Raw genomic sequence first — 13475 nt, 5'->3', positions numbered from 1 at the left:
GACAACAGGGCGAGGATTACAAGAGAGGAAAAGTTAAGGAGTAGGGACTTCTTTTAACCTCAGCTTACTGTTTGTACTCTTTATTATACAACTGGTTGCATTTCTTTCAGCACATGATTTGTGCTTTCCAAACCACATCTCTATCCCTGCCCGTGCTTGGGGTCTGCACATTGACACTCTGGACACTGCCCAGAACTGAATTAAAACCAAGTATTTCTTTTGGCTGCAGACCAAAATCTTCCTCTCATTTGCTACAAGGAGTATCTTGAAGGGTGGGTGTATCTTTTCCATACTGATGGCATCACTACCAGATTTAAGGCAGTCTGATCTCCAAGGAGACTCCACTCTAAAGCAGAGGCTGAAAGTGAACTGATCCTATCAGGACTGGAACCCTGGGGCATAGAGATCAGTGCTTCCAGCTAGAATGAAAGCACCCTGAGCATCACTGCCTCAAAGCTTAGAAAGCTGGAGCAGTTCACAAAGAATTACTGGTTTTGAGAATTAAACCCTAGATGAGTAATGAGGAAGAACTAGAGCTACACAGGTCTCCAGGTCAAGACTTCCTACCTGTCCTTTGGAAGCAAATGGTATATACACATCTTAAACTCGTATGTTTGCTTGTTTGCAGTATTTAAGTGCATGTTATGGAAAGGAGGTGCTGGGAATAGCGGGACTGAATGAGTGCTCACAGGCTGTGCTTTTGCACTTGCTAGTTTCCTTTTCTCTCAAGTTCTCATTGCTCATAGCCTGATGCAATAGGGAAAGGTGCTACACAACCATCCATCTGCCATTCTGCCCCTGCCCTGAAGCATCTCCAGGACTCTGCTGTAGGGGAAGTTAGGGAGATTTGGACACAGAAACATGTCACTGAGGACTAAACCACCACTGCACTCCTCTGAGCTGTCACCCACTTGTGGTGAATTCCCAGGGAACAAAAGCTAAGCCACAAGACAAAAGAACTTCAGAAGTTCTGTCCCTTTTTTCCCCACATTTACTGTCCCAGAAGATCTCAAGTTCACATCTTAGGTTCAAAAATGCAGGGAAACAGGCAACACTTCCTAATCCCTTCTCCTGAGGAAGCTGTGGCCTCTTGTAAGCAGTAAATACCCACACTGTTCCCTGTCAAAACACTCAGCATCTGTCTTCATGCTCCATTATCCACCCTTCAATACATTCAGTAAAACCCCCCAAGCTTTTAACATACCAAAGTCAAATGACTGATAGAAACTTGTCACTCAGAGAGTGCATCTGATATGGTTACAAACTCTGCAGTCTTCATGTGCCTCAGGCAAATTCTTCCTTTAAGATATTCCACTGCATTTATGGGGTAACACCACCACTGATCTCATATATACTGCTATAAACTGAGAGCAAAATTTCCCTCAACATCTTCCTAGATGGAAAAGTTCCTCTTTTCCCATCCTTCCTCATCCCCTCAAATGGATTCTTACCCCAATTGCAGCTGCTGCCTTCTGTAATCAAAATTTTACACATGGAAGAGAAAGAGAAAGATTGGAGGCTAAATAAGCCAATCTCACACTTACATGGCTTGAAGGATTATTTGCTTGAATCGTTTCCCTCCCACACACAGCAGAGGATAAAACAGCTCACCCAGCTGACACAGAGCTTGGGCTGCAAGCGTTTGCTGTCAGTACAGACATCTCCTAGCACAGGTTTTAGCTTAAAGACAGGCAGGTTTTTGACCCCAGGAAAGGCTTTTTTCACTAACTATCACCACCAAAATGAATCTAAACTGAGGTCGTGGTTCCTCTTTGGCAACTCTTCGCAAGAGAAGAGCTGTGAGGGGCACAGATGGTGCTGTGAGCAAGCCTGTGCCACAGTACCATGATTCAACTGGCTGTTTGAAGCACTCCTGCTTGCCAGCTTGGATGGACTGTGTTTCTGTGAAAGAATTCCTGTGCTGGAATTGAATCAGCTCCAATTGGTGACCTGTTCTCAGCAGCATCTCATGACAGACTAGTTCTTTACATGAGATTTGCCTTCCTCTCAGTGCAGGGAGGCTGAAAGGAGCGAGATGCTTTACTGGGGATTTGGATACGGATACAACAGTGGGAGAAAGACCAGCTGGGTCCTGGCAAGCAGGTCCAGGGCTCTCCACATGGCAGCAAATGGAGAGGGAGAGAGAAGATGTCATCTGCTGTCCTCTTTGCTTACCCTGATACGCTTTGCTCGCCTCATGTCATCTGCTGTCATGGTGCTCTGCGTGGGCACCGGGCTCTCAATGTGCTGCGCCTGCATTTGTAGCGGGTGGTTTTCGGACTGCTGCTCCAGTGCAGACTGTGGCTCTGGTGGCACTGGGGTCTGCTCCTGCTGCTCCAACCCGTTGAGTGTGGCTTGTCCGGCCTCATCAAACTGCCCCTTGCTGGAAAAATGCAGCAAGTCCTGAAATCGCAAATCATACAACCAGTGATTATTCCCCCCACCCACTGAAAGAGGCTTCGATAACACTCAGCAGGCAGCAACATCTCTACTACATGCTCATCACAAGCTAGAAACCAAATGTTTCTACACTAACATGTTCCTACTGTGTTCTGCTGATGCTTGCAGCACATCACCTCCACCTACAGCAACAACATCCAGAGCGCCAGGGAAGCAGTGCTGCAGGTTGGTGACTCTTCATGGACTGGTTTGGGTTGGAAAGGACCTTAACATCATCCTGTTCATGGGCAGGGATGCCTCACATTAGAGCATGGCACCCAAGGCACAACGTGGCCTTGAACACTGCCAGGAATGGAGCATTCTCCACTTCTCTGGGCACCCTGGGCCAGGGCCTCAGCACCCTCACAGCACCCTCACAGATCCATCCTGAACTTCCCCTGTTTCAGTCTGAACCCATCACCCCTTGTCCTGTCACTACAGTTCCTGATGAAGATCCCTCTCCAGCATCCTTGTAGCCCCCTTCAGACACTGGAAGCTGCTCTGAGGTCCCCACTCAGCTTCTCCAGGCTGAACAGCCCCAGTGTTCTCAGCCTGGCTCCATACAGGAGCTGATCCAGCCCCTGAGCATCCTTGCGGCCTCCTCTGGCCTTGCTCCAACAGCTCCGTCTCCTTCTGATGTCAAGGACAACATCCTGGCCACCAAATTGTTTGACTGGACACAGACAATCAAAGTAACCCAGCTGTTAAGAGCCAAAGAAGTTCTGCTCATGACTCATGACTGCTTTAACCAAAGATGACCCATGAGAAAACAACCAAAACCACAAGCAGAGACCAGGGAAAGCAGAGAATTTGTGTCTCATTGTTATCACTTTGAAACATTATCATGTATTGTTATGTATTGTCTTCTCCTTTCTAACAAGCAAGCTGGAGTGCTGCAGAGTGACAAACAGGCTGATTATACTGTGCACTGTGCCTTTTGCCATCCAGTTTCCAAGCTCTGCACGCTCCCATCTACCCAGCTGTATGCATCATTTATCACACAAAGCAGTTTGCCTCCCCTTCCACATTAGCATCAAAGAAAAGGCAGGGTGTTGGGAGCAGGAAGCATATGCCAAAAGTCTACATTCTTTCTGTAGAAGTTCCAGTAACTCCTCTGCGATGGAATTCTCTTGTATTACAAGAAAAACAATCCAACATGGATCCTTACTTGACAGCACTTAATGCAAACTAAGGCAACTTAAAAGCCCAAGCCAGGAGAGGGAGCACCAGAAGTACATCATACTTTGGTACTGCCAAAGCACAAACACAGATGTGGAAAAGCAGAAAAACAGGGATGTGCTAGAAGGAGTAGAGCTGTTGTAAACCACAAATGCTTACCAGCTATGAGACACTTAGAGCAATACACCAGTCAAATGTCTAGTCCTGCTCTAGGGGGCTAGTTCCCATAGTTACTGACCCTAAACTGTGCTCCTAGCATCCCGAGTCCCAAGCTGTCAGGCAGATGAACTTGTGCCTAGTGCTTATGAGACAGACCAACCTCCAAGGCTTGGGATACAACCATAGCCCCACTGGAGTACAGACACATATGAGCTCTGGGCCAGGCTCCAAGCTGGCAGGGCATGAGGCACTGCTGGTCCAGAGGCCATTCAGACACATTAGCATAGGACTGCACCCTGTGTCTCTGTAGTTAAGAGTTTGGGATCAGCATTATGCTTACTTGTCTAACTGGAGCTGGCTTGTGTCATGTCAGATTGCAGGGAGGGTGATCTCCCAACTGCCTGCACGTAATGCAGCATTTAGGGCAATGCTGCAGCCTCAGATGAGCAGCAGGCATTCACAGGCAATGGAGATATTCCTCCCTCTGAGTCAGCACTGAACCATGAACCAGTAAGATGCCAGAGGAAAATTACCTCTCAGATAGCAGCTTTCAGCTGAGTCATAAAACAGAGCCACTGAGCCCTTCTGACACCTTTCAGCAAAGCTCTTGGTGGTAACCTAAGCATGGTCAGCAAGAACTGGGCATTTGACTTAAATGCATCATACTAGGTCCCTATAGAATAAAACCAACAGCCACAGGCAAAGGAAATCCTTGCAGGAAGCACGCCTGTAGGAGGCTCTTCTGTTCCTATTCAAACATCGTGAAGAATCATAGCTCAAACTGATTTAATTCTACCAGCAACAGCTCTAAAAGCAGGCTCCGACCTCACGCTCCAGAAAGGGCTAATACAAACCTAAATTCCCATTACACTTTTACTGCCTAAATTACTTTTGTGATGCTGCTCAAGCGCTGCAATAACCCACCTCAGTGCTATGTGCTTAGTGCTCAAAGTTGCTGGAGAAACGTGAGTGATTTTACAGTTGTTATAGAAGGGAAGCAGAAAATCACAGCCAGAAGAACAAGAATTACTTGGGTGTAAGTCCCAAGCACACCCCCAGTTTGCACTGATACCCAAGCTTACATCCTATGTGATGAGTTTTTCCTCCTTTCCACCCCCTAAAATATACCTGTGTCCCTTCTTCACACTTCTCCCCATTTTCACTGGTTACTTCCATACGCATGAATTTGGGAGGGCGCCCGGGGCGTCTGCCTGGTCCAAACCTCCTCTTCCCTCGGCCACGACCTCGGCCTCTGGCTCTGCAGAACACACAGAGCTCCAGGTTAGAGACAAAACAGGCTGGATTTGGAGTCTCCACTCATTGTACACATTGTCTCTCAGCATCATTCAACTCAGTAGCCAGAACATACAACTGATTTCATTAACTGTGTGACCAAAAGGATTATTGGCTTCTAGCAAGTCCTGTGTTGTGGCAACTCTCCTACTTCCAGTGTGCTGGAAAGATGGAATACAAGGAAACCAATTTAAAACCTGAAGCTGTAACATCCCTCCCTTCAAAAGACATGCAGCCATTGATGTCAGGCAGCAAATGAAAGGGAACTATTTTCTATGTCAAACAAAACCCAAACCAGCCCAAAATGAAGCCACTTGCTAAGTTTCAGGAAAAGGAAGGCACCAATATCTACTGTTCTCTGATGGATGCTTGTAGATTTAGCTTTGAATAGGTCAGGGCAAATTATGTTTCCAGCCCCATGAGGAGGCAAAGCACTACAAGCCTTGTTCTCCAAGCTCTGTAGCTGCACACATCCAAGAAGCATATGTATTACAATACTGTGGTACTGAAATACTGCAGGTTTTTCAGTCACTGCCAAAACAACCCAAAAGCAAACCAAAATCACGTCACCAGTTTCAATGGGGTGTTTATTTCCCTTAAGCTGATTCTATTGCGAAGTCTCTCACAGCAATCAGCTTCCTGGTGCCATGTTCTTCCCTTCTGGTGCTGAGCTGCTCTCCCACAGGCACCCAGGTTGGGCAGCAAGAGCTCTAGGACAAAACCCCAGTGTGGGGACAGACCAGAGTGATAGGGAGGCAGAGCTTTCAGTACCTGCTGAAGAAGTCCAGCTTCTCGTCGTGGGAGTTGAGGTGCTGCTGGAGCTGCTCTGAGCTCATGAAGCGCCGATTGCACTCGTAACAGGGCCAGTTCTTCTCTTGCTCTCTGAGAACTGTGTTCAAAGGGAAAGGTCAGGACCAGCATCTCAGCCACCACCCATGAAATGCTTCATCTGGTTGGTTGGAGTTTCTCTTCTCCCTAAGCCATACTTCTCCCCTGAAGGTGAGACAAACTGCACAGTATCCACAGCACTAGTCCCTTTAGCTTTGCTTTTATCCCCTCTGCACTGTGGCATGACCACAGCTCATCATAGAGAGATAAAAAGGTTACTGGGGACAGTTCACATGGACTATAAGCACCGCTTAAAATTCAGGGAGATTCTGAAGTTTACCTTTGCATGGAAAAGCACCTACAGGATTGGGTCTCTGGCATATGTATGGGGAGGTCAAGAGAAGCTCTCAATCTAAAGCAGCAGCACATCAGGTTATGAGAGACTCAACATTTAAGCACCAAGCACAGAAACATAGCTCTTTCCAACAGCAACCTAATGCTCCCCAGAAACTGAGGCAAAAGGTTAAGTTATTGCAGTAATAACATGAGAAGAGCTAGAAGAAATAAGCCCCAATAATACTATCAAGACCTGGTTTAAGTTCTCTTAACCTAGCAGAACTGTGGGAGCACTAGACAAGCTGTATACTTGAAACAGAGAAGTACAACACCCAAACACTGTCACACAACCAAACCCAAGAGAAGAGCCCAAGTTACCCTTCCTTTCCTCCTCAGATATGTCGTGGATCTTCTGGTTCACAAACTCTGCATAAGAGGCAGCATACCACACCTGCAGCAGGAAGAGAGGGTAACAGAATGCTCAGATGGAACCAGAACTAGAGGCAATCCATTTGAAAGGGAGTTTTAAGCAATGCATTTACTTCACTTGCCTCAACCACTAACTCTTATCACTCCTTTCATCCTCAATAATGAAGCCTGTTGAGATGAGAGTGTTCCCAGTGAGGAACAAAAGAGCTTTGCTCAGAAGGCATATCCATTTAAAGTACAGCCTCCTAATATAAATGTTCATCTCACACACGGCTACCAGAAGCTCTAAAGGAGATAAGATTAATCTCTTCAGATCCAAGTGTATGATTGAAAAGGATGGGTGTCACCCAAGTGCTGGTCCTTGGTGGAACAAGGGTAATAGGAAAATAATATCCATTTCTTTCCTGCTTTCTCTCCATAGAAAACAGGCAGCACCATCCCCAGAGACTCATTTCAAATGTGCCTGAAGCTCTGAAGGATTGGAGCAAGATGGTCCTGCTCCCCAAAACAAAGGTCTGCCAAGATGGACCCACCTTCAGTATACAAGGGGTTTCGGAAGCTTTCAGCAGGGAGAACCAGAGAGACAAACTTTATTAGAGCCTAAAAAATCAGATGCTCACTTTTAGCTGACATTTCTTGCACCCTTTATCTTGCTGTTTGATTAAAAAGGCCCCGTTTCAGAAGAGATTTCTGCCAGAAGGCATGAACAGATTCTCAGCATGAAAAATCTGGGCAAGTTTAAACTTGTAGAAGGCCATATAGCAGCAGTCAGTGGCATTTCTAACTCCAATAAAGGTGTTACTTGGCAGGAATCTTATTAGTTGGGTAAGAAGAAAGCCTCGGAGCTCCTAGACCTGTCATGCAATACACAAGTTCTCAACTTTAACTGGTCCTCCTCATCTTTGGATATAAATTATAGCCCTACATGGGGAGAACACATTACAGAGCCTGGATCATTCACTTTCAATTCTCGAACCAATTTTACCCTAAAAGACAGTTCTTAACACATAAAGGAAGAAAAATGCTGCTGCTGGATGCAGGTCTGTGCACATTTCATTAAAGTCTGATTTCCAATTGATTTAAAAACTTGAGAAAATGATGTTTGGATACACTTCAAATGGATTAACAAGGTTTCTAGTGATTCAGCTTAAACAAATTAAGGACTGATGCCAGAGAAACCAAAAGGAACCTTACTCTTAAGAACAAGAAGCATGTAAGGAGGCTTTTGGCCTGGTTAGAATCCAGGGTTTTGTTACATCGCTGAGAATAATGTGCCAGAAAAGATTTGAGGAAGAAAAAGCCATTTCCTGATATCCAAGTGTTTTGGTTACCCCCAGTTCCCCACATGATGCTGAAGACGAAGGTCATCTGAACCAGCCACGCTGCTTGGAACTCACAGTAACACATTGTAGAGGGAATAGAAAGTAACTCACAGGGAAGTCACAATATCCTTTATCATTTTCCACATGCAAAGTTTCCAAAGCTCCAGGAAAGCCAAGGAAAACGAGAGACCACAGGCACTTAAAGCACCAGGAAACAAGTCAAGGGCACCCAGGGCTAACTGGAAAGGGCATGCAGAGCTCAAAAGAATAAGACTGCTGCAATAAACTTAGACTGCATCAGCAAAACAGTTGCAGTGTAAAAGGATGAGTGACAAACCAATCATGTGCATACTGATCTCAGACTTCCACATTTCATACCTGAGCCAAAGCTTATGTCAAACCCACAAGTCACTGGCTAACTACTCACTGACCTCAGTGATGTTCAATTCATGTGCTTGATGAGAGAAAAAAGCCCTAAAGCTATGGACAGAACCATTACTGGCACTCGGAAATGCATTTATTACACAGCAACCTTGAAGATTCAATTTCATCAGTAGCAAAATGAGCCCCAAACCATGAGGAATGCCATACCTTGAGTTCCTGCTTGGGCTCCACGTTTTTAATGGTGGTGTAGTAAATATGATGGCCATATTGATACGCAACCAGGTTCTGCTCCAAATGGTTTTGAGCTGGACGCACAAACATCATCCAGTTACAAAGTGCCTCGCTAGAAAGTTCAAACCACAGGTCCTCTTGCAAATCTCTGTCTTTTCTGTCCCCCTTCTCAAGAGAAACCTGTAGCAAAAGCCAATTACATGTGGCTGTAACTGCCTGGCAGCATGTTCAGAAGGATTTTGAGCTGCCCATACAGCTATTACATTAGGAAAGCAATGAAGGCATCATTGATTTTCCTTCTCTCTGCTAACAGTGATTCAGAAACAGGCTGCATTTAGAAAAACACTTAAAAGACAGGCAGAGATTTAGCTAGGGAGACACAATGGCCCCTTCCACAGCTTTCAAGGGCAAGAATCATTCATTAAAACCATCAGCCATAGTACTTGACATGTGGCTGTAAATGAGGCATGAAAAGCTCTTTTTTAGCAGGTTATATGGCATCAGCTGTCCAATGTTTCTAACTGACAGATCCACTTCTTAGCTTTCCTGACTCAAGCTGGAAGCCGTGCTGCTGTAGCTCAATACTGGCTGGGTCTGCCTGTGGTCACAACTTGCCTGGCAGGCACTGACCATCAGACAGCAGAGCTCCTAAGATTGCAGTCTTCATCTCTAGCAGATAAAGAAGCGATTTCCACAATCAAACCAGTAAATAACTGGATAAAAGTCAGCCAAGTCCATTAGACCTCACTCCAACAGCTTGGCATGAAGAAGGGGTTAAAAATCTCTCCCCTCCCCTACATTTTGTGGGGGAGAGGAGGGAAAGGGGAATAAGAAGTACTTTTTAACTTCAGTTACAGCACGACACCAAAGAATGGCTGCAAAACATCCTCAGATGGGGCTAGTTTTATGCCCAGATGCTGCTTCACAGCATTCCATGTTACACATCTATACACCGTAACACCATACTGCCAGAATATTCACCATCATTATTGTGTCTCCCTGAATAACAATAGATTTCAAGCCTGTCTGGGTATTTCCAAGTCACACTCAGAGACAGAAGTATCAGAACAACATCTCTAGTGAAGTAACTCATCAAGGCAGACTGGCAAATTCATGCTAACTAAAGCTTAAGCACAAACTGATCCCTCTTCTCCCCTCGTGCACACACGGCCTTACCTTCAGATGGATATAGCAGTCTTTGAGTTCCGTTTGTCTAACCAGGGGTCCTTCCACAGGTCCAAACTGTGTGCGTTTGGGGATCCTCCTTTTGGAGAACACACCTCCCAAAAACCTGTCTATGTAGAGCACCAAGGGAAGGCTGGCTCTTGCCCTGGTCAGCACAGGCCTGTTTGGGATGGGGTGCAATGGTCCGTGTTTTGGACACACAGAAGGATGCGCGTTATTACACTCTTCACACCCTGCAGCACAAAGTCAGAGAGGACACGACTGTCAGGCAGACACTCACTCAGCTCAGAAGGCACAGCCTCATCTTGGTTTAAACATCTTCAGCTCAGCAGTGGGATCAGGTATTCCAATACTCTGTCCACATCTTAAAGCATTAGAGAGGGCAGCTGCCTCCAAAAGGAAGAAGAAAGCAGCTCAGAGGCTCCACCTGAGACACAACCTTGTTTTTGCAGTAAAGCAGCCCCATTTGAGCCTACATCTCTGGGTATCAAGGAATTTACTTATTACTGCTAAAATCTGAATGTTTTTTACTAGACAGAGGAAAAAGAAATAAGAGGAGGGCAACTAACACACTACACGATACTTCCAATGCTTACACAAATCATTGGGATCAAAGGGTCGAGGTGGATCTGGATCCCATTCATCCATGTCAGTGTCTTCCCCCTCTTCATCCTCATCTTCATCGTCATCATCTTCCTCTTTTGTTTCTATCCTTCCCATTTGATTCTGCAGAGGTGCTAAAGGGTCAGACCCATCCACTGCCTCCATAGGAGGTAACACCTGGTTATGCACCGGTAACGATGCCTGGAGGAGGGAATGCACAAACTATCACAACTGAATCATGAAGGAAAACTCACAAAGACAAGCAATGAAGGCTCTTGCTACTTTAACCCTTTCTGCTTCCTTTGGTAATGGAAAGAAGGACAAGGGAAAGTGAAGTGACATGATAAATGATTGCTGAGGGATGTTTTGCATTGCGGCTACCCACAGCATCACTCAGGACAGCTCTGGGTCACTCACTACCTGGTTCTACCCTGTAAAGAGCTGCCTACTCAGGAGAAGAAACTGAAATCAGAGCTCTGGACCCTCACAGAAACCAAGTCCAGGCTCTGTGGCAATTATCTAGAGCATAAAGCTGTAATTTAGCTTCTTTTGTGCAAGTGAGAATCCTGCACTTCAGCACATGGTCTTTTCTACCATACAATCAACCAAAATCAACCCCCCAGAGCACACATGGAGAGATCATAAGGGATGAGATACATGGAGTCTAGATATAAACTTGGGGACACAGTGGACAGTTGAGGGCACTGTATTCTTTCCCTCACCTTAAAGTTTATCCCTTTCCTCCCCTACAAAAAGAGACAAAACTAATTGAAGTGCACTGCACAGAATGTTCTATCACCCACACAGGTTCCTCAGGTACAGAACAAGCAATACTACACAGCAAAGCTGCCTCAAAGACTGGCAAAGATGGATGTTGGTCCTGTGTGACTGTCAGCATTACACCTTTCAAAGCTGAGAAGAGTATTTTAAGGAGGCTGCCCAAGGCAGAACAATCTGTAGAACAGGTTTAAATACATAGGAACATGAACTGGTTTGGGTTGGAAAGGACCTTAAGCTCATCCAGTTCCAACCCCTGCCATGGGCAGGGACCCGTTCCACTGGAGCAGCTGCTCCAAGCCCCTGTGTCCAACCTGGCCTTGAGCACTGCCAGGGATGGGGCAGCCACAGCTTCTCTGGGCACCCTGTGCCAGCGCCTCAGCACCCTCACAGGGAAGAGCTTCTGCCTTAGATCCAACCTGAACTTCCCCTCTTTCAGTTTAAACCCATCATAATCCCTTGCCCTGCCACTACAGTCCCTGATGAAGAGTCCCTCTCCAGCATCCCTGTAGCCCCCTTCAGATACTGGAAGGCTGCTCTCCTGCAGGAACTGCACACACATGCTGAAAGACAGCACCAATTTGTGCTCCATCCTTCTCCCATCTCCTCCCGGATCACAGACACGTTCCATCACCTGAGACAATGGAGCAATGACATTGGTGTACATTGAGAAGAAAAGGGTGCCTGGCAACTTACTCTATCTGCTTGAGGACCCTGTTCCAGTGCCATTTGCTGGGGGGATTCAGCAACGCTGCCGAGCACGGACAGGTTGGTGGGATTCATGCTCTGAGCAGCAGCAGGCAAGAGCACAGTTACCTAAAATCATAGGCACTCAGTTTAGCACTGCAGCATTTCCATCATGCCCTGCATGCAAAGCTCCCTGGGGTCCTACACTAGGTCAAAAACTGCAGCATTGTCATTGTTTTCTTTAGTAAGTAGAGATGATGGACTTGGACAAAACCTGCAGATCTGGGGACCAAGGGAAAAGCTTCAAAACTCACTCTAGATTCTGCAACTTCGGAACTGCCCATCTCCCACGTCTGGCTTTAGATGAAGGTCCTACTCAGCCTGGGTTCAAACTGCGCTAAGGCAAGACGTGAGAAGCTCTTTAGCTCTTGGTTAAACCAGGGACTTGAGGTCTTTTTCTCTTCTATGTCTAAATTTACCTTCTTTTGTTTTAAGGGAAAAGGTAAAGAAGGAAAAAGCAGCATCTCCTCTTTGCACCTTTCTTTAGCAAACCATTCTAAAAACAAAGTGGTCTATTGACCCCATTGGAAGATCAAGTAGCCAAGAGTATTCCAACAACGACCCTTTTCCTTGCATTATCTGGTCACTGGACATTTTTGGTTGTTCCCATCCTCAGTTTTGTTACTACACAACAATAATGCATATTCCCACAGTATTCCCATTCATTCTGCTATAGAACAAAGCAGAATTAAGATCCTAAGAATCACCCTTCCTGACTTTTGTTTCCTGCTTATCTACACAGGAATTTGCACCATGATCTCGCATGATTGCTCATCCTTCTCTGCAGCTGACACCATGTGGCTTCTGGTTTGTGCCTCTGCCTATTAAGCAGCTTTTATGTTGAAATTCAAGCCTCTGCACAGAGTGTTTAACAAATACACATAAAAGTGAGAACACAAGTTGTGCCAACAGTGAAGGAGCAGACAAGAACATCTACAACACAAGCAGACAGCCTTAAAACTTCAAATCTTGTTTTGTTCAGAGTAACTAATGAAACAGTATAAAGACTACAGGAAAAGGACTTCAGGGCCAGCAAGCAGGAAAGCTGAACCAAGCTGCCTGGTGCTGCTGTCTCTGAGGCCAAGCGGCAACTGGAAAAGCATCAGTATTCAACGGCACCTCCAGCAATGAGGGGTGCTCGTGTTTGTACCTCCTATTAGGATTTCCTACTACTAATCACACTTCAAACCTATTCTGACTTCCACTTCCATCAGTGCAAGAAATACAGGCATTAGATTTAAAATCTCCCAGTTTCTTTTCAAGATGAGGTTTCTTCTGAAAGATAAGTGGAGCTTTAATTCCTGTTTTAACCTGTTGTCAGTGCTGGGATGTCCCACATGAAATGCTGATGTTAAAACACCTGCAAAGGCAGGAGCTGCCACCATGCAGGACCTTGCCAGCAATGAATAGCTCTGCTGGGGCTGCATCAAAAGGGACAAGGGGCTGAGGACACACAGATAAGTGCTCATGCCCTTGATACTCCACACAGGGTACTGAAAGCACACCTCCTTTGCAGTGTCACTCAACTGCACAGAGAAATAATGTCTACTTTTAATCAGACCC

The 13475-nt window shown here is 45.9% G+C and overlaps 1 protein-coding gene across 6 annotated transcripts in view; it reads right to left on the bottom strand.

The window, feature by feature from the left end:
* PRDM10 (PR/SET domain 10) overlaps window positions 1-13475 on the bottom strand; it is a 40816-nt gene that overhangs the window by 13980 nt on the left and 13361 nt on the right. For 4 of the 6 annotated variants that reach the window (XM_034069497.1, XM_034069496.1, XM_034069499.1 and 1 more), the window contains exons 5-12: window positions 11862-11981; window positions 10382-10589; window positions 9777-10018; window positions 8577-8780; window positions 6613-6685; window positions 5842-5959; window positions 4906-5035; window positions 2176-2403 (exon numbers count right to left, since the gene is read on the bottom strand). In XM_034069497.1, coding sequence (XP_033925388.1) covers window positions 2176-2403; window positions 4906-5035; window positions 5842-5959; window positions 6613-6685; window positions 8577-8780; window positions 9777-10018; window positions 10382-10589; window positions 11862-11981 — 1323 coding nt within the window. The remainder of the gene's footprint in view (window positions 1-2175; window positions 2404-4905; window positions 5036-5841; window positions 5960-6612; window positions 6686-8576; window positions 8781-9776; window positions 10019-10381; window positions 10590-11861; window positions 11982-13475) is intronic. The other 2 variants (XM_034069500.1, XM_034069501.1) reach the window with 1 other exon arrangement.

The sequence above is a fragment of the Melopsittacus undulatus genome, chromosome 15 (genome assembly GCF_012275295.1).
Source record: "Melopsittacus undulatus isolate bMelUnd1 chromosome 15, bMelUnd1.mat.Z, whole genome shotgun sequence".
NCBI lineage: Eukaryota > Metazoa > Chordata > Aves > Psittaciformes > Psittaculidae > Melopsittacus > Melopsittacus undulatus.
Note: the sequence above shows the minus strand (reverse complement) of the source record. Positions and strands in the feature narration are given on the sequence as shown.